Source organism: Notolepis coatsorum (assembly GCF_963971535.1).
Source record: "Notolepis coatsorum genome assembly, chromosome: 2".
In the NCBI taxonomy this organism is placed as follows: Eukaryota; Metazoa; Chordata; class Actinopteri; order Aulopiformes; family Paralepididae; genus Notolepis; species Notolepis coatsorum.
Genome location: NC_140166.1, coordinates 55,427,737 through 55,453,799, shown reverse-complemented (window position 1 = coordinate 55,453,799; position 26,063 = coordinate 55,427,737). Strand labels below are relative to the sequence as shown.

At 43.7% G+C, this 26,063-nt stretch overlaps 1 protein-coding gene across 1 annotated transcript in view; it reads right to left on the bottom strand.

Moving 5' to 3' along the window:
• The window catches only part of nedd4a (NEDD4 E3 ubiquitin protein ligase a), a 179,660-nt gene that overhangs the window by 40,304 nt on the left and 113,293 nt on the right, over window positions 1-26,063 (bottom strand). The window contains exons 9-15 of the mRNA XM_084307345.1: window positions 17,554-17,717; window positions 16,423-16,543; window positions 15,253-15,381; window positions 14,269-14,352; window positions 12,963-13,082; window positions 11,860-12,108; window positions 71-148 (exon numbers count right to left, since the gene is read on the bottom strand). Of these exons, the coding sequence (XP_084163471.1) occupies window positions 71-148; window positions 11,860-12,108; window positions 12,963-13,082; window positions 14,269-14,352; window positions 15,253-15,381; window positions 16,423-16,543; window positions 17,554-17,717 (945 nt within the window). The remainder of the gene's footprint in view (window positions 1-70; window positions 149-11,859; window positions 12,109-12,962; window positions 13,083-14,268; window positions 14,353-15,252; window positions 15,382-16,422; window positions 16,544-17,553; window positions 17,718-26,063) is intronic.

Genomic DNA, 26,063 nt, shown 5'->3' with positions numbered 1-26,063 from the left:
GCACAGATCTACACGTGCGTGGATGGACTTACAGGCATGCACAGATCTACACGTGCGTGGATGGACTTACGGGCATGGGTCCGAGGTCAGACGGGTCGAGGGAAGGCCTCTTCCTCATGGCCACAGGAATCTTTAACCTGGGGTCTTCCTGTTCAGGGACACAGAGGAGGATGTGAGCTTGCAAACAGGAAGTGACACAATTGACCAGCTGTGACTAACGATGCAACTCCGTTTTAGCCACAATGTTTTACCATGTCAGCCAACAGACCGACCTTCCCAATACTGTGAGAAATACACACATATGTATTTGTAGACGTTTATTATACTGGACCTCAAAAAAGATACATGTTCCTACGTAGAATTACAGACCAGAGACCAAACAGGCTTTGTTCTCAAGTTTAAAACAGGCTTTGTTCTCAAGTTTAAAACAGGCTTTGTTCTCAAGTTTAAAACAGGCGTTGTTCTCAAGTTTAAAACAGGCATTGTTCTGTGAAGTGTAATTTCATCTGGCCTCCTCCTCCTCCTCCACCTTCTCCTCCTTCCCTCCTCCTCATCCACCTCCTTCCCTCCTCCTCCTCCTTCCCTCCTCCTCCACCTTATCCTCCTCCTCTTTCCCTCCTCATCTCCCACCTCCTCCTCCTCCTTCCCTCCTCCTCTACCTTCTCCTCCTTCCCTCCTCCTCCTCATCCACCTCCTTCCCCCCTCCTCCTCCTCCTCCCCCCCCCTCCTCTATTTGTGAGGTCAGGATTTCTGTTTAAATGTGAAGGGTAATTTCACATTCTTACTCCTCTAGGGCCCCACAACAGGGTTGATCGTGAAGTCATGTTATCCTTCTCTCAAAAACTGTTAAAACACTATATCCATTCTTTGTATTCAGAGCAGGCCAGATAACGCTTGCATCCAAGGCCGCAGCAAGCCTTCCGCAAGGGCCCATCCCATCCGACTCCCCAAATGACCATATAAAGCCAACCCAATCAGAGACAGAGGCGTCTCTATCTCACTGTGTTAAGCCATTACAATATTGCTTTGTCTTCACTTTCACTCTGACAGACCTGTGAATATGCACTCTGACAGACTGAAAGTCCGTCCGTATGGGCGTACTGTATTATTTTCTTTTCCAATAAACCTGTACTGTGTTCATTTAACGTAAGTATTCCGGCTGTCATTTCTGCTCCTGTTTTATTATTTCAGAATACCTAATTCGCAGTGTGACACTGTTTTAGGCTGCTGGATGTCCGTGGAGAACCTGGTGGTTTGCACTCTGATTTAAGGCCAATCTCTTGTCTCTGTATTTCATTTAACCATCCCTGGAGATGTCAAAAATCCACCACAGTTCTCAAGTTTAAAACAGGCGTTGTTCTCAAGTTTAAAACAGGCGTTGTTCTCAAGTTTAAAACAGGCTTTGTTCTCAAGTTTAAAACAAGCTTTGTTCTCAAGTTTAAAACAGGCTTTGTTCTCAAGTTTAAAACAGGCTTTGTTCTCAAGTTTAAAACAGGCTTTGTTCTCAAGTTTAAAACAGGCGTTGTTCTCAAGTTTAAAACAGGCTTTGTTCTCAAGTTTAAAACAGGCTTTGTTCTCAAGTTTAAAACAGGCTTTGTTCTCAAGTTTAAAACAAGCTTTGTTCTCAAGTTTAAAACAGGCTTTGTTCTCAAGTTTAAAACAGGCTTTGTTCTCAAGTTTAAAACAAGCTTTGTTCTCAAGTTTAAAACAGGCTTTGTTCTCAAGTTTAAAACAAGCTTTGTTCTCAAGTTTAAAACAGGCTTTGTTCTCAAGTTTAAAACAGGCGTTGTTCTCAAGTTTAAAACAGGCTTTGTTCTCAAGTTTAAAACAGGCTTTGTTCTCAAGTTTAAAACAGGCGTTGTTCTCAAGTTTAAAACAGGCGTTGTTCTCAAGTTTAAAACAGGCTTTGTTCTCAAGTTTAAAACAGGCGTTGTTCTCAAGTTTAAAACAGGCTTTGTTCTCAAGTTTAAAACAGGCTTTGTTCTCAAGTTTAAAACAGGCTTTGTTCTCAAGTTTAAAACAAGCTTTGTTCTCAAGTTTAAAACAGGCTTTGTTCTCAAGTTTAAAACAAGCTTTGTTCTCAAGTTTAAAACAGGCTTTGTTCTCAAGTTTAAAACAGCCGTTGTTCTCAAGTTTAAAACAGGCTTTGTTCTCAAGTTTAAAACAGGCTTTATTCTCAAGTTTAAAACAGGCTTTGTTCTCAAGTTTAAAACAAGCTTTGTTCTCAAGTTTAAAACAGGCTTTGTTCTCAAGTTTAAAACAGGCTTTGTTCTCAAGTTTAAAACAAGCTTTGTTCTCAAGTTTAAAACAGGCTTTGTTCTCAAGTTTAAAACAGGCTTTGTTCTCAAGTTTAAAACAGGCTTTGTTCTCAAGTTTAAAACAGGCTTTGTTCTCAAGTTTAAAACAGGCTTTGTTCTCAAGTTTAAAACAGGCTTTGTTCTCAAGTTTAAAACAAGCTTTGTTCTCAAGTTTAAAACAGGCTTTGTTCTCAAGTTTAAAACAAGCTTTGTTCTCAAGTTTAAAACAGGCTTTGTTCTCAAGATTAAAACAGGCTTTGTTCTCAAGTTTAAAACAAGCTTTGTTCTCAAGATTAAAACAGGCGTTGTTCTCAAGTTTAAAACAGGCGTTGTTCTCAAGTTTAAAACAGGCGTTGTTCTCAAGTTTAAAACAGGCTTTGTTCTCAAGTTTAAAACAGCCGTTGTTCTCAAGTTTAAAACAGGCTTTGTTCTCAAGTTTAAAACAAGCTTTGTTCTCAAGTTTAAAACAGGCTTTGTTCTCAAGTTTAAAACAGGCGTTGTTCTCAAGTTTAAAACAGGCTTTGTTCTCAAGTTTAAAACAGGCTTTGTTCTCAAGTTTAAAACAGGCGTTGTTCTCAAGTTTAAAACAGGCTTTGTTCTCAAGTTTAAAACAGGCGTTGTTCTCAAGTTTAAAACAGGCTTTGTTCTCAAGTTTAAAACAGGCGTTGTTCTCAAGTTTAAAACAGGCTTTGTTCTCAAGTTTAAAACAGGCTTTGTTCTCAAGTTTAAAACAAGCTTTGTTCTCAAGTTTAAAACAGGCTTTGTTCTCAAGTTTAAAACAGGCTTTGTTCTCAAGTTTAAAACAGGCTTTGTTCTCAAGTTTAAAACAGGCTTTGTTCTCAAGTTTAAAACAGGCTTTGTTCTCAAGTTTAAAACAGGCGTTGTTCTCAAGTTTAAAACAGGCTATGTTCTCAAGTTTAAAACAGGCTTTGTTCTCAAGTTTAAAACAGGCTTTGTTCTCAAGTTTAAAACAGGCTTTGTTCTCAAGTTTAAAACAGGCTTTGTTCTCAAGTTTAAAACAGGCTTTGTTCTCAAGTTTAAAACAAGCTTTGTTCTTAAAACAGGCTTTGTTCTCAAGTTTAAAACAGGCTTTGTTCTCAAGTTTAAAACAGGCTTTGTTCTCAAGTTTAAAACAAGCTTTGTTCTCAAGTTTAAAACAGGCTTTGTTCTCAAGTTTAAAACAGGCTTTGTTCTCAAGTTTAAAACAAGCTTTGTTCTCAAGTTTAAAACAAGCTTTGTTCTCAAGTTTAAAACAAGCTTTGTTCTCAAGTTTAAAACAGGCTTTGTTCTCAAGTTTAAAACAAGCTTTGTTCTCAAGTTTAAAACAGGCTTTGTTCTCAAGTTTAAAACAGGCGTTGTTCTCAAGTTTAAAACAGGCGTTGTTCTCAAGTTTAAAACAGGCTTTGTTCTCAAGTTTAAAACAGGCTTTGTTCTCAAGTTTAAAACAGGCGTTGTTCTCAAGTTTAAAACAGGCTTTGTTCTCAAGTTTAAAACAGGCTTTGTTCTCAAGTTTAAAACAGGCTTTGTTCTCAAGTTTAAAACAAGCTTTGTTCTCAAGTTTAAAACAGGCTTTGTTCTCAAGTTTAAAACAGCCGTTGTTCTCAAGTTTAAAACAGGCTTTGTTCTCAAGTTTAAAACAGGCTTTATTCTCAAGTTTAAAACAGGCTTTGTTCTCAAGTTTAAAACAAGCTTTGTTCTCAAGTTTAAAACAGGCTTTGTTCTCAAGTTTAAAACAGGCTTTGTTCTCAAGTTTAAAACAAGCTTTGTTCTCAAGTTTAAAACAGGCTTTGTTCTCAAGTTTAAAACAGGCTTTGTTCTCAAGTTTAAAACAGGCTTTGTTCTCAAGTTTAAAACAGGCGTTGTTCTCAAGTTTAAAACAGGCTTTGTTCTCAAGTTTAAAACAGGCTTTGTTCTCAAGTTTAAAACAGGCGTTGTTCTCAAGTTTAAAACAGGCGTTGTTCTCAAGTTTAAAACAGGCTATGTTCTCAAGTTTAAAACAGGCTTTGTTCTCAAGTTTAAAACAGGCTTTGTTCTCAAGTTTAAAACAGGCTTTGTTCTCAAGTTTAAAACAAGCTTTGTTCTCAAGTTTAAAACAGGCTTTGTTCTCAAGTTTAAAACAAGCTTTGTTCTCAAGTTTAAAACAGGCTTTGTTCTCAAGATTAAAACAGGCTTTGTTCTCAAGTTTAAAACAAGCTTTGTTCTCAAGATTAAAACAGGCGTTGTTCTCAAGTTTAAAACAGGCGTTGTTCTCAAGTTTAAAACAGGCGTTGTTCTCAAGTTTAAAACAGGCTTTGTTCTCAAGTTTAAAACAGCCGTTGTTCTCAAGTTTAAAACAGGCTTTGTTCTCAAGTTTAAAACAAGCTTTGTTCTCAAGTTTAAAACAGGCTTTGTTCTCAAGTTTAAAACAGGCGTTGTTCTCAAGTTTAAAACAGGCTTTGTTCTCAAGTTTAAAACAGGCTTTGTTCTCAAGTTTAAAACAGGCGTTGTTCTCAAGTTTAAAACAGGCTTTGTTCTCAAGTTTAAAACAGGCTTTGTTCTCAAGTTTAAAACAAGCTTTGTTCTCAAGTTTAAAACAGGCTTTGTTCTCAAGTTTAAAACAGGCTTTGTTCTCAAGTTTAAAACAAGCTTTGTTCTCAAGTTTAAAACAGGCTTTGTTCTCAAGTTTAAAACAGGCGTTGTTCTCAAGTTTAAAACAGGCTTTGTTCTCAAGTTTAAAACAGGCTTTGTTCTCAAGTTTAAAACAAGCTTTGTTCTCAAGTTTAAAACAGGCTTTGTTCTCAAGTTTAAAACAGGCTTTGTTCTCAAGTTTAAAACAGGCTTTGTTCTCAAGTTTAAAACAGGCTTTGTTCTCAAGTTTAAAACAGGCTTTGTTCTCAAGTTTAAAACAGGCTTTGTTCTCAAGTTTAAAACAAGCTTTGTTCTCAAGTTTAAAACAGGCTTTGTTCTCAAGTTTAAAACAGGCGTTGTTCTCAAGTTTAAAACAGGCTTTGTTCTCAAGTTTAAAACAGGCTTTGTTCTCAAGTTTAAAACAGGCTTTGTTCTCAAGTTTAAAACAAGCTTTGTTCTCAAGTTTAAAACAGGCTTTGTTCTCAAGTTTAAAACAGGCTTTGTTCTCAAGTTTAAAACAGGCTTTGTTCTCAAGTTTAAAACAAGCTTTGTTCTCAAGTTTAAAACAGGCTTTGTTCTCAAGTTTAAAACAGGCGTTGTTCTCAAGTTTAAAACAGGCTTTGTTCTCAAGTTTAAAACAGGCTTTGTTCTCAAGTTTAAAACAGGCTTTGTTCTCAAGTTTAAAACAGGCTTTGTTCTCAAGTTTAAAACAGGCTTTGTTCTCAAGTTTAAAACAGGCGTTGTTCTCAAGTTTAAAACAGGCGTTGTTCTCAAGTTTAAAACAGGCTTTGTTCTCAAGTTTAAAACAGGCTTTGTTCTCAAGTTTAAAACAGGCTTTGTTCTCAAGTTTAAAACAGGCTTTGTTCTCAAGTTTAAAACAGGCTTTGTTCTCAAGTTTAAAACAGGCGTTGTTCTCAAGTTTAAAACAGGCTTTGTTCTCAAGTTTAAAACAGGCTTTGTTCTCAAGTTTAAAACAGGCGTTGTTCAAGGGCGGTTAGGTGGCCGAGCGGAGATTGCGTTCGTCACCAGCCCCGGAGCTGAGCTGGATTTGCCTGTTCGAATCCAGCTCACAGCTCCGGGGTTGTCACCAGCTTGGCTGGCCGTCTGCACTGATACAATTGGCTGTATCAGAGGGTGGGAGAAGCTGGCGGGGTGGGTCCGGGTCGTTGTAAACAGCGACTCCTACAGTTCGGTCGGGGCGCCTGCTAAGCGCGGATTGGACGTGAGGGGGATAGTGTGGTCCTCCAACACGCTACACCCTCTCAATGAGAATCCGCGCTGCCAGGTGAAAAGAAGCGGTGATTGGCTGGACGTGTGTCGGAGGAAGCACGTGGTAGCCTCCACTCTCCCAGATGATCTGACTGTGGGGGGTAAGTGCGCAGCGACCAGGAAGGGACTGGGAATTGGCATACGACTAACATTGGGATGGGAGAAAATCGGAGGAAAATGGAGGGGGAAAAAGACCAAAAAAAAAAAAAAAAAAAAACAGGCGTTGTTCTCAAGTTTAAAACAGGCGTTGTTCTCAAGTTTAAAACAGGCGTTGTTCTCAAGTTTAAAACAGGCGTTGTTCTCAAGTTTAAAACAGGCTTTGTTCTCAAGTTTAAAACAGGCTTTGTTCTCAAGTTTAAAACAGGCTTTGTTCTCAAGTTTAAAACAAGCTTTGTTCTCAAGTTTAAAACAGGCTTTGTTCTCAAGTTTAAAACAGGCTTTGTTCTCAAGTTTAAAACAGGCGTTGTTCTCAAGTTTAAAACAGGCGTTGTTCTCAAGTTTAAAACAGGCTTTGTTCTCAAGTTTAAAACAGGCTTTGTTCTCAAGTTTAAAACAGGCTTTGTTCTCAAGTTTAAAACAGGCTTTGTTCTCAAGTTTAAAACAAGCTTTGTTCTCAAGTTTAAAACAGGCTTTGTTCTCAAGTTTAAAACAGGCTTTGTTCTCAAGTTTAAAACAAGCTTTGTTCTCAAGATTAAAACAGGCTTTGTTCTCAAGTTTAAAACAGGCGTTGTTCTCAAGTTTAAAACAGGCGTTGTTCTCAAGTTTAAAACAGGCGTTGTTCTCAAGTTTAAAACAGGCGTTGTTCTCAAGTTTAAACAGGCTTTGTTCTCAAGTTTAAAACAGCCGTTCTCAAGTTTAAAACAGGCTTTGTTCTCAAGTTTAAAACAAGCTTTGTTCTCAAGTTTAAAACAGGCTTTGTTCTCAAGTTTAAAACAGGCTTTGTTCTCAAGTTTAAAACAAGCTTTGTTCTCAAGTTTAAAACAGGCTTTGTTCTCAAGTTTAAAACAGGCGTTGTTCTCAAGTGTAAAACAGGCGTTGTTCTCAAGTTTAAAACAGGCGTTGTTCTCAAGTTTAAAACAGGCGTTGTTCTCAAGTTTAAACAGGCTTTGTTCTCAAGTTTAAAACAGCCGTTGTTCTCAAGTTTAAAACAGGCTTTGTTCTCAAGTTTAAAACAAGCTTTGTTCTCAAGTTTAAAACAGGCTTTGTTCTCAAGTTTAAAACAGGCTTTGTTCTCAAGTTTAAAACAAGCTTTGTTCTCAAGTTTAAAACAGGCTTTGTTCTCAAGTTTAAAACAGGCGTTGTTCTCAAGTGTAAAACAGGCGTTGTTCTCAAGTTTAAAACAGGCGTTGTTCTCAAGTTTAAAACAGCCGTTGTTCTCAAGTTTAAAACAGGCTTTGTTCTCAAGTTTAAAACAGGCTTTGTTCTCAAGTTTAAAACAGCCGTTGTTCTCAAGTTTAAAACAGGCTTTGTTCTCAAGTTTAAAACAGGCGTTGTTCTCAAGTTTAAAACAGGCGTTGTTCTCAAGTTTAAAACAGGCGTTGTTCTCAAGTTTAAAACAGGCGTTGTTCTCAAGTTTAAACAGGCTTTGTTCTCAAGTTTAAAACAGCCGTTGTTCTCAAGTTTAAAACAGGCTTTGTTCTCAAGTTTAAAACAAGCTTTGTTCTCAAGTTTAAAACAGGCTTTGTTCTCAAGTTTAAAACAGGCTTTGTTCTCAAGTTTAAAACAAGCTTTGTTCTCAAGTTTAAAACAGGCTTTGTTCTCAAGTTTAAAACAGGCGTTGTTCTCAAGTGTAAAACAGGCGTTCTCAAGTTTAAAACAGGCGTTGTTCTCAAGTTTAAAACAGGCGTTGTTCTCAAGTTTAAACAGGCTTTGTTCTCAAGTTTAAAACAGCCGTTGTTCTCAAGTTTAAAACAGGCTTTGTTCTCAAGTTTAAAACAAGCTTTGTTCTCAAGTTTAAAACAGGCTTTGTTCTCAAGTTTAAAACAGGCTTTGTTCTCAAGTTTAAAACAAGCTTTGTTCTCAAGTTTAAAACAGGCTTTGTTCTCAAGTTTAAAACAGGCGTTGTTCTCAAGTGTAAAACAGGCGTTGTTCTCAAGTTTAAAACAGGCGTTGTTCTCAAGTTTAAAACAGCCGTTGTTCTCAAGTTTAAAACAGGCTTTGTTCTCAAGTTTAAAACAGGCTTTGTTCTCAAGTTTAAAACAAGCTTTGTTCTCAAGTTTAAAACAGGCTTTGTTCTCAAGTTTAAAACAGGCGTTGTTCTCAAGTTTAAAACAGGCTTTGTTCTCAAGTTTAAAACAGGCTTTGTTCTCAAGTTTAAAACAGGCTTTGTTCTCAAGTTTAAAACAGGCTTTGTTCTCAAGTTTAAAACAGGCTTTGTTCTCAAGTTTAAAACAGGCGTTGTTCTCAAGTTTAAAACAGGCGTTGTTCTCAAGTTTAAAACAGGCTTTGTTCTCAAGTTTAAAACAGGCTTTGTTCTCAAGTTTAAAACAGGCTTTGTTCTCAAGTTTAAAACAGGCTTTGTTCTCAAGTTTAAAACAGGCTTTGTTCTCAAGTTTAAAACAGGCGTTGTTCTCAAGTTTAAAACAGGCTTTGTTCTCAAGTTTAAAACAGGCTTTGTTCTCAAGTTTAAAACAGGCGTTGTTCAAGGGCGGTTAGGTGGCCGAGCGGAGATTGCGTTCGTCACCAGCCCCGGAGCTGAGCTGGATTTGCCTGTTCGAATCCAGCTCACAGCTCCGGGGTTGTCACCAGTTTGGCTGGCCGTCTGCACTGATACAATTGGCTGTATCAGAGGGTGGGAGAAGCTGGCGGGGTGGGTCCGGGTCGTTGTAAACAGCGACTCCTACAGTTCGGTCGGGGCGCCTGCTAAGCGCGGATTGGACGTGAGGGGGATAGTGTGGTCCTCCAACACGCTACACCCTCTCAATGAGAATCCGCGCTGCCAGGTGAAAAGAAGCGGTGATTGGCTGGACGTGTGTCGGAGGAAGCACGTGGTAGCCTCCACTCTCCCAGATGATCTGACTGTGGGGGGTAAGTGCGCAGCGACCAGGAAGGGACTGGGAATTGGCATACGACTAACATTGGGATGGGAGAAAATCGGAGGAAAATGGAGGGGGAAAAAGACCAAAAAAAAAAAAAAAAAAAAACAGGCGTTGTTCTCAAGTTTAAAACAGGCGTTGTTCTCAAGTTTAAAACAGGCGTTGTTCTCAAGTTTAAAACAGGCGTTGTTCTCAAGTTTAAAACAGGCTTTGTTCTCAAGTTTAAAACAGGCTTTGTTCTCAAGTTTAAAACAGGCTTTGTTCTCAAGTTTAAAACAAGCTTTGTTCTCAAGTTTAAAACAGGCTTTGTTCTCAAGTTTAAAACAGGCTTTGTTCTCAAGTTTAAAACAGGCGTTGTTCTCAAGTTTAAAACAGGCGTTGTTCTCAAGTTTAAAACAGGCTTTGTTCTCAAGTTTAAAACAGGCGTTGTTCTCAAGTTTAAAACAGGCTTTGTTCTCAAGTTTAAAACAGGCTTTGTTCTCAAGTTTAAAACAAGCTTTGTTCTCAAGTTTAAAACAGGCTTTGTTCTCAAGTTTAAAACAGGCTTTGTTCTCAAGTTTAAAACAAGCTTTGTTCTCAAGATTAAAACAGGCTTTGTTCTCAAGTTTAAAACAGGCGTTGTTCTCAAGTTTAAAACAGGCGTTGTTCTCAAGTTTAAAACAGGCGTTGTTCTCAAGTTTAAAACAGGCGTTGTTCTCAAGTTTAAACAGGCTTTGTTCTCAAGTTTAAAACAGCCGTTGTTCTCAAGTTTAAAACAGGCTTTGTTCTCAAGTTTAAAACAAGCTTTGTTCTCAAGTTTAAAACAGGCTTTGTTCTCAAGTTTAAAACAGGCTTTGTTCTCAAGTTTAAAACAAGCTTTGTTCTCAAGTTTAAAACAGGCTTTGTTCTCAAGTTTAAAACAGGCGTTGTTCTCAAGTGTAAAACAGGCGTTGTTCTCAAGTTTAAAACAGGCGTTGTTCTCAAGTTTAAAACAGGCGTTGTTCTCAAGTTTAAACAGGCTTTGTTCTCAAGTTTAAAACAGCTGTTGTTCTCAAGTTTAAAACAGGCTTTGTTCTCAAGTTTAAAACAAGCTTTGTTCTCAAGTTTAAAACAGGCTTTGTTCTCAAGTTTAAAACAGGCTTTGTTCTCAAGTTTAAAACAAGCTTTGTTCTCAAGTTTAAAACAGGCTTTGTTCTCAAGTTTAAAACAGGCGTTGTTCTCAAGTGTAAAACAGGCGTTGTTCTCAAGTTTAAAACAGGCGTTGTTCTCAAGTTTAAAACAGCCGTTGTTCTCAAGTTTAAAACAGGCTTTGTTCTCAAGTTTAAAACAGGCTTTGTTCTCAAGTTTAAAACAGCCGTTGTTCTCAAGTTTAAAACAGGCTTTGTTCTCAAGTTTAAAACAGGCGTTGTTCTCAAGTTTAAAACAGGCATTGTTCTCAAGTTTAAAACAGGCGTTGTTCTCAAGTTTAAAACAGGCGTTGTTCTCAAGTTTAAACAGGCTTTGTTCTCAAGTTTAAAACAGCCGTTGTTCTCAAGTTTAAAACAGGCTTTGTTCTCAAGTTTAAAACAAGCTTTGTTCTCAAGTTTAAAACAGGCTTTGTTCTCAAGTTTAAAACAGGCTTTGTTCTCAAGTTTAAAACAAGCTTTGTTCTCAAGTTTAAAACAGGCTTTGTTCTCAAGTGTAAAACAGGCGTTCTCAAGTTTAAAACAGGCGTTGTTCTCAAGTTTAAAACAGGCGTTGTTCTCAAGTTTAAACAGGCTTTGTTCTCAAGTTTAAAACAGCCGTTGTTCTCAAGTTTAAAACAGGCTTTGTTCTCAAGTTTAAAACAAGCTTTGTTCTCAAGTTTAAAACAGGCTTTGTTCTCAAGTTTAAAACAGGCTTTGTTCTCAAGTTTAAAACAAGCTTTGTTCTCAAGTTTAAAACAGGCTTTGTTCTCAAGTTTAAAACAGGCGTTGTTCTCAAGTGTAAAACAGGCGTTGTTCTCAAGTTTAAAACAGGCGTTGTTCTCAAGTTTAAAACAGCCGTTGTTCTCAAGTTTAAAACAGGCTTTGTTCTCAAGTTTAAAACAGGCTTTGTTCTCAAGTTTAAAACAGCCGTTGTTCTCAAGTTTAAAACAGGCTTTGTTCTCAAGTTTAAAACAGGCGTTGTTCTCAAGTTTAAAACAGGCTTTGTTCTCAAGTTTAAAACAGGCGTTGTTCTCAAGTTTAAAACAGGCTTTGTTCTCAAGTTTAAAACAGGCGTTGTTCTCAAGTTTAAAACAGGCTTTGTTCTCAAGTTTTACCCAGCTAGAGGCCTGTCACTCACCCAGCTAGAGGCCTGTCACTCACCCAGCTAGAGGCCTGTCACTCACCCAGCTAGAGGCCTGTCACTCACCCAGCTAGAGGCCTGTCACTCACTCAGCTAGAGGCCTGTCACTCACCCAGCTAGAGGCCTGTCACTCACCCAGCTAGAGGCCTGTCACTCACCCAGCTAGAGGCCTGTCACTCACCCAGCTAGAGGCCTGTCACTCACCCAGCTAGAGGCCTGTCACTCACCCAGCTAGAGGCCTGTCACTCACCCAGCTCGAGGCCTGTCACTCACCCAGCTAGAGGCCTGTCACTCACCCAGCTAGAGGCCTGTCACTCACCCAGCTAGAGGCCTGTCACTCACCCAGCTCGAGGCCTGTCACTCACCCAGCTCGTGGTCTTGGTGCTGTGGTTTATGAAGAAGGGTCTTCCGTTGGGAGCGCTCCGGACCTCCCAGCCAGCAGGCATAGAGCCATAGCGGTACTTGGGCTCTGCGGCTGGGGAGGCCTGGGGCGAGCCTGCGGGGGAGGCGGGGGGGTGGTACACTGTGGCGCTGGAGCCTGCGGGCGACATGGGGGGGTGGTACACTGTGGGGCTCTGCGACAGAACACTGGTTGCTGCCTCCTCGGAGGTGACCTGCCCAACAGACGGTATATGAAGACAATGTTGGTTTGGTTCATTCTTGATTTTCCATTGTTATTTCCTATTGTTCATTTAAAAGTGCTATAGATACAAATTGTATGCAGAGTAATCATTAAAACATTTTAATAAAGTATTGCTTTTCTCCCCCAAAATGCATTAATTGATTGATAAATAAATGTATCATAAAAAGTTAATAAAAATAAAACATTTGCGGGTCCAAAATGAATGTTGTTTACATGTTGTGTGGAAGGCACTCGACTGGATACATGACATGCTGGTGCTCTAGTGCGACATCTAGTGGCTGGATGTTATCTATAGCACCATCTAGTGGCTGGATGTTATCTATAGCGACATCTAGTGGCTGAATGTTATCTATAGCACCATCTAGTGGCTGAATGTTATCTATAGCACCATCTAGTGGCTGGATGTTATCTATAGCACCATCTAGTGGCTGGATGTTATCTATAGCGACATCTAGTGGCTGAATGTTATCTATAGCACCATCTAGTGGCTGAATGTTATCTATAGCACCATCTAGTGGCTGGATGTTATCTATAGCACCATCTAGTGGCTGAATGTTATCTATAGCACCATCTAGTGGCTGGATGTTATCTATAGCACCATCTAGTGGCTGGATGTTATCTATAGCACCATCTAGTGGCTGAATGTCATCTATAGCACCATCTAGTGGCTGGATGTTATCTATAGCACCATCTAGTGGCTGGATGTTATCTATAGCGACATCTAGTGGCTGGATGTTATCTATAGCACCATCTAGTGGCTGGATGTTATCTATAGCACCATCTAGTGGCTGGATGTCATCTATAGCACCTAGATGGGTTCACTACCTGGATGATTGGTCGTGTCCAGCTGGTGGTCTGGTGGTTGTGATTGACGTAGAAGCGTCTTCCTTTACTGTCCTGCTTCTCCTCCCAGCCTGGAGGCAAGCCGGCCGAGGTCGGGAGCACCTGGCAGGCAGACAGAGACAAGCAGTGTTTCCCATTAATTACCTAGACTGTGGCAGCCCGCCACAGTTTTATAATGAACCAAACAGTAGAGTTACAGGATGTTAACAGTAGAGTTACAGGGTGGACAGGATGTTAACACATTCTGTGCCATTAACGAGTTAACTCGTTATTGGCCGCCAATCGTTGAGCGCCAACAACGAGCTAACTCGTTTTTATGATCGTTATTTCCTTTATTCACTATTGGCATTCATAATTCATCCAGCAAGGCTCCGGGAGCCAGCTGGACTCTGTCTGATATTTCAACGCCTCAATACCACCGCCTGGTGGATTTCGGGCGAGTTGCACTCCACTCTAACACTCCACTCTAAACCGGATGTGGCGCTCTGTGCATCGGGGAAAATGTCCCGGCAGAGTTATCTTGTTATGTTGATCCAGACAAACACTTGAGTGCATTCGATCGCTTTCAAGACGCAAGAATCAATATGCTTTCGCCGTTTATTGCGTCATACAAACGGAAAATGGATCTAGCAGATCGAAATCAAATAATTGGAATATTTTTTCTCCAGACTCATCTGCCACAGGTAAGAGGAATCTATCGTTAATTCCAGCTCGATTGTCCATGTATTTCATTGCAATCCATCTGATCAACGTATGGTGTCGTACTAAAGAAAGCCGTTACTGACAATCAAGGAATCATAAACGACCCCCCCCCCCCTTTCCTTCACGCATGATGAAGCATAATGTATACCGAGCATATGCATTTGAATTTTTTAATATAGCGTGTATAGGAACAAAACGCCAATCAATTATGTATAATATACGTTGGGGCCTATAACTCGCGTTCTAGGAATTACTGCTCTACAGTCTAAAAACATACTTATATTCTCAACGGTACTAACACGACAATGTATGAATGGAAAAATATAACGTTCCCACATCCGGAACGATAGATACCCGATGTTGAATGGGCCATAGTAATGTCGCTATAGCTATAATATTTAAAAAGTTATAGCCCTGCAAAGAAGGTGAGCGACTCCATAGGCTTACAGCACTGGCAGAGAGTGGTATAAGATGGGCAAACTGCGTGGCACAGAATGGTGTTAACAGTAGAGTTACAGGATGTTAACAGTAGAGTTACAGGATGTTAACAGTAGAGTTACAGGATGTTAACAGTAGAGTTACTCACCACAGGCTGAACAGAATGTTCCTCTACCGACTGACTGCGGGGGTTTCCTCTGCGACTGGAATGGCTGAAGTTACTGGTGGGACCCTGCAGGGGGAGACAGAGAGGACCACAGTCATCATAGAACGGCGCCCTGAGAGGGAGGTTTGCCCTGAGAGGGAGGTTTGCCCTGAGAGGGAGGTTTGCCCTGAGAGGGAGGTTTGCCCTGAGAGGGAGGTTTGCCCTGAGAGGGAGGTTTGCCATGAGAGGGAGGTTTGCCCTGAGAGGGAGGTTTGCCATGAGAGGGAGGTTTGCCATGAGAGGGAGGTTTGCCCTGAGAGGGAGGTTTGCCATGAGAGGGAGGTTTGCCCTGAGAGGGAGGTTTGCCCTGGGTGGGAGGTTTAAAGGGTCAAAGTGGGTATAAAACAGGAGGGAAGACTGCCAAGTTTTAAACTGTGGATACCAAACAGAGAAGGTAAAGACGACTTTGAACTGTTGAACAGTAATCCAGAACAATTTTATTGCACTGTAAAATATATTTTTTTTTAATCTATTCTATTCTACATTCTATTGCACTGCACTATTGCACTATTTTACTCTGTCCATTTTATCTTACTCTTTTTATTATTGTCTATTTAAAACTGAATCAAACCATAAACTAGGTGGCCTGTTGGGACGTTAGATCCTAATGTGATAAACTGTGATTTTATATGTCTGCACTTTGTGCTCATTTTGTCTTTTTTTTCTGTTGTGAAGCACTTTGAGCTGCAGTTTCTGTATGAAAGGTGCTGTACAAATAAAGTGTATTATTATTATTATCATCTAAAACTAACGTCTCTCATTAACCCTTTCACTGCCACACGACAGAAGGTTAACCCTTTACTATCACACTATCACTACTATTACTGTGTGATAGTAAAGGGCTGACCTTCTGTATTGTCACAGTGAAAGGGTTAACCGGCTGTCGTGTGGCAGTGAAAGGGTTAAGGGAGTAAAGGGAGGAGTCACCGTGAGGGAGGAGCGCCGGCCCGGCGAGGCCTGGGGTGGGTCCAGGGGGGCCGGGGGGGGCGTGGAGCGGTGCCTGGTGCTGCTGGGGAGGGGGGTGGTGAAGGCGTCGTCCGGGATGACCTCCCAGCTCTGGACATGTTGATCAATAACATACTGATCAATAACATACTACATCTGGACCGGGACACAGGGACACGTTGATCAATAACATACTGATCAATAACATACTACATCTGGACCGGGACACAGGGACATGTTGATCAATAACATACTACATCACAGGGACATGTTGATCAATAACATACTACATCACAGGGACATGTTGATCAATAACATACTACATCACAGGGACATGTTGATCAATAACATACTACATCACAGGGACATGTTGATCAATAACATACTACATCACAGGGACATGTTGATCAATAACATACTACATCACAGGGACATGTTGATCAATAACATACTACATCACAGGGACATGTTGATCAATAACATACTACATCACAGGGACATGTTGATCAATAACATACTACATCACGTTCAAACCCAGGTCATACAAAACATCTTCATTGGACAGAGAGGGAAGTTAGGATTTAAGAATCCTACCGTCCGCACCGCTCTTAAGAACATGTGTCATACAGTAGTCATACAGTATTCATACAGTAGTCATACAGTAGTCATACAGTAGTCATACAGTAGTCATTCAGTAGTCATTCAGTAGTCATACAGTAGTCAGTCATTCAGTAGTCATACAGTAGTCATACAGTAGTCATTCAGTAGTCATTCAGTAGTCATTCAGTAGTCATACAGTAGTCATACAGTAGTCATTCAGTAGTCATTCAGTAGTCATACAGTAGTCATTCAGTAGTCATACAGTAGTCATTCAGTAGTCATACAGTAGTCATACAGTATTCATACAGTAGTCATTCAGTAGTCATACAGTAGTCATACAGTAGTCATTCAGTAGTCATTCAGTAGTCATACAGTAGTCATACAGTATTCATACAGTAGTCATTCAGTAGTCATACAGTAGTCATACAGTAGTCATACAGTAGTCATTCAGTAGTCATTCAGTAGCCATACAGTAGTCATTCAGTAGTCATACAGTAGTCATACAGTATTCATTCAGTAGTCATTCAGTAGTCATAAGGCAGTCACACTTACTTCAGGAGACTCTCGCCTAGCGTTGGTGTTCTCGGGGTCTGAGATCTGTCTCCGCGCAGTGAATGCATACTGAGCTTCCATGTTGATGTTCCGTCTCTGCTCTGTGTCCACCTCGCTGTCTCTGTGCAAGCACACACACACACACACACACACACACACACACACACACACACACACACACACACACACACACACACACACACACACACACACACACACACACACACACACACACACACACACACACACACACACACACACACACACACACACACACACACACACACACACAATTTATCTATACGTCTTGACAGACACAACCATTCCACCAGACATGCTTCTGCACAAGGTTTTACACGTCTTCCAAAAGTGAGGTTGAATGCAATGAAGCGAACTGTCATGTTCCGTGGTATGCAGGAATGGAACACTCTTCCCAGACATGTTACGCAGGAGAATAGTAAATGTCGTTTCAAAATCGTGGTAAAACAACATTTTCAACCAAAGAAATTGACATTCCCTAATAGATAGTGTGTACGTAAATGAAAATGTATGTGTCTGATAAAGAGATAGGTATATATGGATGAAAAGGCATGTGTCTGATAGGGATATATTATTAAAATATTGTATAATTGGCTGATATGAACATAGATAATGTATGTAAAAGCTAAATAGTATATTATGCTGTATTGTATTATGAATTAATTATGAGTAGGTATTATTGTATTGTATTATGAATTCATAAGGCGTATATATTGTTGTATTGTATTATGAATTTGATTAGGGTTTTTATTGTTGTTTTAATTGTCTGTATGACATGTGAATGTTGTGAGTGTATAAGTCTGTAACTGTATTTTATGTGTTATGGACCCCAGGAAGAATAGCCCCAGCACTGCTGTGGCTAATGGGGATCCAAATAAACTTATAAACTTATAAACTTATAAACACACAGACACACACACACACACACACACACACACACACACACACACACACACACACACACACACACACACACACACACACACACGCACACACACACACACACACACACACACACACAACGGTCAGCTTCTCCTCACAGGCACCATGTCACAGAGAGGACGTGGAGGGGGGGCAGGTGGTCCCACTTACTGGATGGTGGGTCTGATCCACTGAGTGGTCCTGGTCTCATGGTTGACAAAGTATGTTCTTCCCAGGTTGTCCTGCCTCTCCTCCCAGCCAGGGGGCAGCGCAGGCAGCAGCTGGCTCTGTCTGGGACCCGACATGTCCTGGCCCTCTAGGAACTCCCAGCCGGGCTGCGGGACACACATGACACCGTTACACAAACCCCGGCATAAGCCATGGGAAAACAATCTTCTGTTGGCAGCTGGATATATTTCGAGTCAAAGGCGACTTGGCGGCCGGTCAGACACTTTCATTTGCCAGCGTGCAGAATACTGCAGATCGCCACTAAGGACTTGGCTTTCAAATCATTCTAAGGAGGACGTCAGCATATTCCTCGGGGTCCAGGGGTCCAGGGGTCCAGGGAGGGATGGATATAGGCCTGACTGACACGCTGTTCTGATGCTGGGCTGATATTAGAGTGGAACCCCCCGCTAAAAACTATTCAGACGGTAACACCATGATCCAGCGCTACTTCAGGCTCGACGATGTGCGTAAAGAAGTTCCTCCAGAAGCTAATATCAGAGACAAAGCAGCAGAAGAAGCTAATAGAGTCTGGGATCCAATCAAGTGACGCTTCGTGGAGACGCTCCAACCAGCAGGAGGAGGAGACGGACTTCACAGTAAACAAGACAGAAGTCTTCCTCTGGTCTTCATCCTCTCAGCAGTCGTTTTGTATCGAGCCGTACTGTATTGTACCCATTCTGCAATCTGTTGATACAGTTTTCAATCAATCAATCAAAGTCATGATGGGATTAGAACCCAGGGTGGTTTTCTGCAGGATGGACACATTTCACGGGTTACTATTATCACTATTATCACTACTGGGCAACAAAGCTCATCTGGGGTTAGAAGGAAGGGCTGAACAGTTGATCAACGTTTCATCTAAATATGTGCCTCTAGGTCAGGGGTCAGGGGTCAGGGGTCGGCAGCCCGCGGCTCTTCAGCCACTCTGCTGTGGCTCCGTTTCTTAACCCTTTCACTGCCACACGACAGAAGGTTAGCCCTTTACTATCACACAACCGACGGCGATGCTCCATCATTAGCATCATTAGCTCCGCATTTGCGGAGCTAATGATGCTAATGATGGAGCATCGCCGTCGGTTGTGTGATAGTAAAGGGCTAACCTTCTGTATTGTCACAGTGAAAGTTAACCGGCTGTCGTGTGGCAGTGAAAGGGTTAAAACATTTTTATTTTGTAGGGCGGTTAGGTGGCCGAGCGGAGATTGCGTTCGTCACCAACCCCGGAGCTGTGAGCTGGATTCGCCTGTTCGAATCCAGCTCACAGCTCCGGGGTTGTCACCAGCTTGGCTGGCCGTCTGCACTAATACAATTGGCTGTATTAGAGGGTGGGAGAAGCTGGGGGGTGGGTCCGGGTCGTTGTAAACAGCGACTCCTACAGTTCGGTCGGGGCGCCTGCTAAGTGCGGATAGGACTTGAGGGGGATAGTGTGGTCCTTCCACACGCTACGCCCTCTCGATGAGAATCCGCGCTGCCAGGTGAAAAGAAGCGGTGATTGGCTGGACGTGTGTCGGAGGAAGCACGTGGTAGCCTCCACTCTCCCAGATGATCTGACTGTGGGGGGTAAGTGCGCAGCGACCAGGAAGGGACTGGGAATTGGCATACGACTAACATTGGGATGGGAGAAAATCGGAGGAAAAATGGAGGGGGAAAAAGATAAAAAAAAAAAAAAAAAAAAATTATTTAAAAATGTTTACATTTCTTTTGAACACCTCTTATTTTGGAGATCGGGGTGATACTGTGACACTGAAGGAAAAAAAATATTTTGTCAACTAAAATATACATTTTATAATTTTATAAATGCAACAAACTGTGTGCTATAAGTATAAAGTAGAATAAATCACAAATTACTTTGGGTATGCAATCGTCAGGCGTTTTATGCTAAGTGTGTGGTATGCTTGGGGATAACTATATATAAAACATTATACACCGTTATCTTCATTTTATAAATTGTTTTTTCTTTTTTCTCACTTTTTCAGTTTTTTTTACTCTCATCCCAATTTAGTCGTTATGCCAATTCCCTTCCTGGTCGTTGCGCGCATTGCCCCACTGTCGGCCTATGGAGGGTGTAGAACTACCACATGCCTCCTCCGATACATGTGGAGTCAGCCAGCCGCTTCTTTTCACCTGACAGCGAGGTTCACGCTACCTCCCCCTGATCCCCTCCCTGCTGAACAGGCGCCCCGACCGACCAGTAGGAGTCACTGTTTACAACGACCAGGACATACACCCCGCCGGCTTCCCACCCGCTAACACTGCAAATTGTGTTAGTAACTAGGGACGACTGACCCAGCCGGAGGCACCGCTGACAGCTGGATTCGAGAGTCTCTGCGGTGGTAGGCGAGTGCATTCTCCACTGCGCTACCCAGCCGCACCTGTTATCTTCATTTTAAGGGTAAATCCAGATGAGTTTTATTTTGTGGGAGGGGGATAGTAAAGGTTAGTGCATCACTGAAGCAGGCTCTATACGGGCTGAAGGCACACTGTGTCAAAACACTGTTTCATACAGATTCCCCACAAAATGGTTAAATTAATAGGAGAATAACGACATAATTATTATCTCTAATATCATGAATCACATCATGAATCACATCACAATATCTTTCAGCCATAGAAGCTCAGACATTCTATAACCTCCTGCTGGTCTGCGTCACATTCTATAACCTCCTGCTGGTCTGCATCACATTCTATAACCTGCTGCTGGTCTGCCTCACATTCTATAACCTCCTGCTGGTCTGCCTCACATTCTATAACCTCCTGCTGGTCTGTCTCACATTCTATAACCTGCTGCTGGTCTGCCTCACATTCTATAACCTGCTGCTGGTCTGCCGCACATTCTATAACCTGCTGCTGGTCTGCGTCACGTTCTATAACCTGCTGCTGGTCTGCGTCACATTCTATAACCTGCTGCTGGTCTGCGTCACATTCTATAACCTCCTGCTGGTCTGCGTCACATTCTATAACCTGCTGCTGGTCTGCGTCACATTCTATAACCTGCTGCTGGTCTGTCTCACATTCTATAACCTCCTGCTGGTCTGCGTCACATTCTATAACCTGCTGCTGGTCTGTCTCACATTCTATAACCTCCTGCTGGTCTGTCTCACATTCTATAACCTGCGTCAGGAAACATGTGCTGAATGTTATGGCTCCTAGAGTCACCTCAGGAAACATGTGCTGAATGTTATGGCTCCTAGATTCACCTCAGGAAACATGTGCTGAATGTTATGGCTCCTAGATTCACCTCAGGAAACATGTGCTGAATGTTATGGCTCCTAGATTCACCTCAGGAAACATGTGCTGAATGTTATGGCTCCTAGAGTCACCTCAGGAAACATGTGCTGAATGTTATGCTGCTAGATTCACCTTAGGAAACATGTGCTGAATGTTATGGCTCCTAGATTCACCTCAGGAAACATGTGCTGAATGTTAGGCTCCTAGATTCACCTCAGGAAACATGTGCTGAATGTTATGGCTCCTAGATTCACCTCAGGAAACATGTGCTGAATGTTAGGCTCCTAGATTCACCTCAGGAAACATGTGCTGAATGTTAGGCTCCTAGGTTCACCTCAGGAAACATGTGCTGAATGTTATGGCTCCTAGATTCACCTCAGGAAACATGTGCTGAATGTTATGGCTCCTAGATTCACCTCAGGAAACATGTGCTGAATGTTAGGCTCCTAGATTCACCTCAGGAAACATGTGCTGAATGTTAGGCTCCTAGGTTCACCTCAGGAAACATGTGCTGAATGTTATGGCTCCTAGATTCACCTCAGGAAACATGTGCTGAATGTTATGGCTCCTAGATTCACCTCAGGAAACATGTGCTGAATGTTATGGCTCCTAGATTCACCTCAGGAAACATGTGCTGAATGTTATGGCTCCTAGATTCACCTCAGGAAACATGTGCTGAATGTTAGGCTCCTAGATTCACCTCAGGAAACATGTGCTGAATGTTATGGCTCCTAGATTCACCTCAGGAAACATGTGCTGAATGTTATGGCTCCTAGATTCACCTCAGGAAACATGTGCTGAATGTTATGGCTCCTAGATTCACCTCAGGAAACATGTGCTGAATGTTAGGCTCCTAGATTCACCTCAGGAAACATGTGCTGAATGTTAGGCTCCTAGATTCACCTCAGGAAACATGTGCTGAATGTTATGGCTCCTAGATTCACCTCAGGAAACATGTGATGAATGTTAGGCTCCTAGATTCACCTCAGGAAACATGTGCTGAATGTTAGGCTCCTAGATTCACCTCAGGAAACATGTGCTGAATGTTAGGCTCCTAGATTCACCTCAGGAAACATGTGCTGAATGTTATGGCTCCTAGATTCACCTCAGGAAACATGTGCTGAATGTTATGGCTCCTAGATTCACCTCAGGAAACATGTGATGAATGTTAGGCTCCTAGATTCACCTCAGGAAACATGTGCTGAATGTTAGGCTCCTAGATTCACCTCAGGAAACATGTGCTGAATGTTAGGCTCCTAGATTCACCTCAGGAAACATGTGCTGAATGTTATGGCTCCTAGATTCACCTCAGGAAACATGTGCTGAATGTTATGGCTCCTAGATTCACCTCAGGAAACATGTGCTGAATGTTAGGCAGAGCCACCAAAGTGGGTCACACTGTGACACTGTGACACGTTGAGTCGTTCACTGTTGTCAACGATGTATATTAATAGATAGATGCATTTAGCCCTGGATCGCGGCCTGTGAGAGCATTCAGGGTTCAGGCACCTACTGTACCAAGACAGCAAGGGAGGGAGGAGCAGAGGGAGGGAGGAACAGGGGGGGGAAGGAACAGGGGGGGGGGAGGAACAGGGGGGGGGGGAGGAACAGGGGGGGGGGGGGAACAGGGGGAGGGAGGAACAGGGGGGGGGGGAGGAACAGGGGGAGGGAGGAGGAACAGGGGGAGGGAGGAACAGGGGGAGGAGCAAGGGGAGGGAGGAACAGGGGAAGGGAGGAACAGGGGGAGGGAGGAGCAGGGGGAGGGAGCAGCAGGGGGGGGAAGAACAGGGGGAGGAAGGAACAGGGGGAGGGAGGAGCGGGGGAGGGAGGAACAGGGGGAGGAAGGAACAGGGGGAGGGAGGAGTAGGGGAGGGAGGAACAGGGGGGGGGGGTATGGGGAGGAGTAGGGGGAGGAGCAGGGGGAGGGAGCAGGGGGAGGGAGGAGCAGGGGGGGGGGGGGGGGGTAGGGGGAGGAGTAGGGGGAGGAGCAGGGGGAGGGAGGAGTAGGGGGAGGAGCAGGGGGAGGGAGGAGTAGGGGGAGGAGCTAGGGCTGGGCGATATGACCAAAAACGTTATTGCGATAAAATTATAAAATTATTTTCATATAATTCGATATCGATAATTATCGTCGATATAATGTCCGTCAAGTTTAATTAACTTCTTATGCTGCTGCGAATGTCTCAAGTCGAGTTGATGTCGTCATCAGTCTGCGCACGTTAGCCGACAAGCGGAGTATCTCATGACAATAAATATGACACTAAAATACTCTCTTCCGCCACAATATATTGAAACGACGTCCACTGTATATCCCACACTACCATAAACGTGGCCTCAGAATTCAAAACACACACATACTCGGCACGTAAATATATAAAACAGTGCCGTGCAAGCTAGTTATCCTAGCCAGCCTGTTGGTTCTAAGCGATGTATTCCATGACAATGTGCTAAATATGACACTAAAATACTCTCTTCCGCCACAATATATTGAAACGACGTCCACTGTATATCCCACACTACCATAAACGTGGCCTCAGAATTCAAAACACACACATACTCGGCACGTAAATATATAAAACAATGCCGTGCAAGCTAATTAGCCTAGCAAGCCTTGTTGTTGAGTGAGTCCTACCTCCTTCCGGGGTCTCGGCCATCTCCTTCACTGATTGGTTGTTAGCTGTTGTGCGTAAGTACGTCATCACGTAACGCTGGTTGTTGTTGTGCTGAGCCGAGGCTGAACGGAGCCAAGCTTGGAAAATCGATATATCGAAACTTTGCCGACCACGTTTCATGTTTATTTCGAGGAATAATTTATCGCGATAGTTATCGTTATCGTTTTATCGCCCAGCCCTAGGAGGAGCAGGGGGAGGAGCAGGGGGGGAGGGGAGGAGCAGTGTTTACATTGTTACCGACAGAAACATGCAGACCTTACAATGAAATTTGGAAATCTGTTGGTCCACTGTGACACTAGGGGCCGGATCCACAAAGGGTTTGCGTGGCTTTTTTCCGACGCAAAGCCGGTGCATATCGCTCTGAAACTTGGAAAACTCTGAAAATGTGAATCCCTACCCTCCTTCAAAACCGCTCTCAAAGAGCACGTACGGGTGGCTGCAATTAGAAACTGGCCCCGGTAAATGTCCAAATGCCCCCCACCTACCCACCCAACCCCCTCCAATGTACAGTTTCTTCCCCTTCGGATGTATATGTTTTTTTATGATCTCTTTCTTTTTTTCGTACACAGTACTGTATATCTGTATGTCATAAATGTCGATGAATTGAAAATGGGGGACCCTGATGTAAACAAGACAAAAGTCTTTCTCTGGTCTGCATCCCCTTAACAATTGTGTGTATTGAGCCGTACTGTATTGTACCATTCTGCAATCTGTTAATAAAGTTTTCAATCAATTCAATCAATCAATCACCTCTATTTAAAGTAATCTACTAGGCGATGACTACTACTTTTCACTCATCCGGTAACAGCCACTCCCTAGGGGCGTCTCACAGGAAGTGCTCTGTGTGTAATGTCTGTCTCTGCCCCTAGGGGGCGTCTCACAGGAAGTGCTCTGTGTGTAATGTCTGTCTCTGCCCTAGGGGGCGTCTCACAGGAAGTGCTCTGTGTGTAATGTCTGTCTCTGCCCCTAGGGGCGTCTCACAGGAAGTGCTCTGTGTGTAATGTCTGTCTCTGCCCCTAGGGGGCGTCTCACAGGAAGTGCTCTGTGTGTAACGTCTGTCTCTGCCCCTAGGGGGCGTCTCACAGGAAGTGCTCTGTGTGTAACGTCTGTCTCTGCCCCTAGGGGGCGTCTCACAGGAAGTGCTCTGTGTGTAATGTCTGTCTCTGCCCTAGGGGGCGTCTCACAGGAAGTGCTCTGTGTGTAATGTCTGTCTCTGCCCCTAGGGGGCGTCTCACAGGAAGTGCTCCGTGTGTAATGTCTGTCTCTGCCCCTAGGGGGCGTCTCACTGGAAGTGCTCTGTGTGTAATGTCTGTGTCTGCCCCTAGGGGGCGTTTCACAGGAAGTGCTCTGTGTGTAATGTCTGTCTCTGCCCCTAGGGGGGCGTCTCACAGGAAGTGCTCTGTGTGTAATGTCTGTCTCTGCCCCTAGGGGGCGTCTCACAGGAAGTGCTCTGTGTGTAATGTCTGTCTCTGCCCCTAGGGGGCGTCTCACAGGAAGTGCTCTGTGTGTAATGTCTGTCTCTGCCCCTAGGGGGCGTCTCACAGGAAGTGCTCTGTGTGTAACGTCTGTCTCTGCCCCTAGGGGGCGTCTCACAGGAAGTGCTCTGTGTGTAATGTCTGTCTCTGCCCCTAGGGGCGTCTCACAGGAAGTGCCGTCTGACATCCTTTCTGATTAATGTTACGTTCTCCTATCACCCTCCTCCCCCCCCTCCTATCACCCGTGTCTCCCCCCCCCACCCTCCTATCACCCTCCTCCCCCCACCCTCCTAACACCCTCCTCCCCCCACCCTCCTATCACCCTCCTCCCCCCCCCTCCTATCACCCTCCTCCCCACCCTCCTATCACCCTCCTCCCCCCCCCCTCCTATCACCCTCCTCCCACCCTCCTATCACCCTCCTCCCCCCCCTCCTATCACCCTCCTCCCCACCCTCCTATCACCCTCCTCCCCCCCCCTCCTATCACCCTCCTCCCCCCCCTCCTATTACCCTCCTCCCCCCCCTCCTATCACCATCCTCCCCCCCCTCCTATCACCCTCCTCCCCCCCCCCTCCTAACACCCTCCTCCCCCCCACCCTCCTATCACCCTCCTCCCCCCACCCTCCTATCACCCTCCTCCCCACCCTCCTAACACCCTCCTCCCCCCACCCTCCTATCACCCTCCTCCCCCCCCCCTCCTATCACCCTCCCCCCCCCCCTCCTATCACCCTCCTCCCCCCCCCCTCCTATCACCCTCCTCCCCCCACCCTCCTAACACCCTCCTCCCCCCCCCCTCCTATCACCCTCCTCCCCCCACCCTCCTATCACCCTCCTCCCCCCCCCTCCTATCACCCTCCTCCCCCCCCTCCTATCACCCTCCTCCCCCCCCCCTCCTATCACCCTCCCCCCCCCCCTCCTATCACCCTCCTCCCCCCCCCCCTCCTATCACCCTCCTCCCCCCACCCTCCTAACACCCCTCCTCCCCCCCCCCCTCCTATCACCCTCCTCCCCCCACCCTCCTATCACCCTCCTCCCCCCCCCTCCTATCACCCTCCTCCCCCCCCTCCTATCACCCTCCTCCCCCC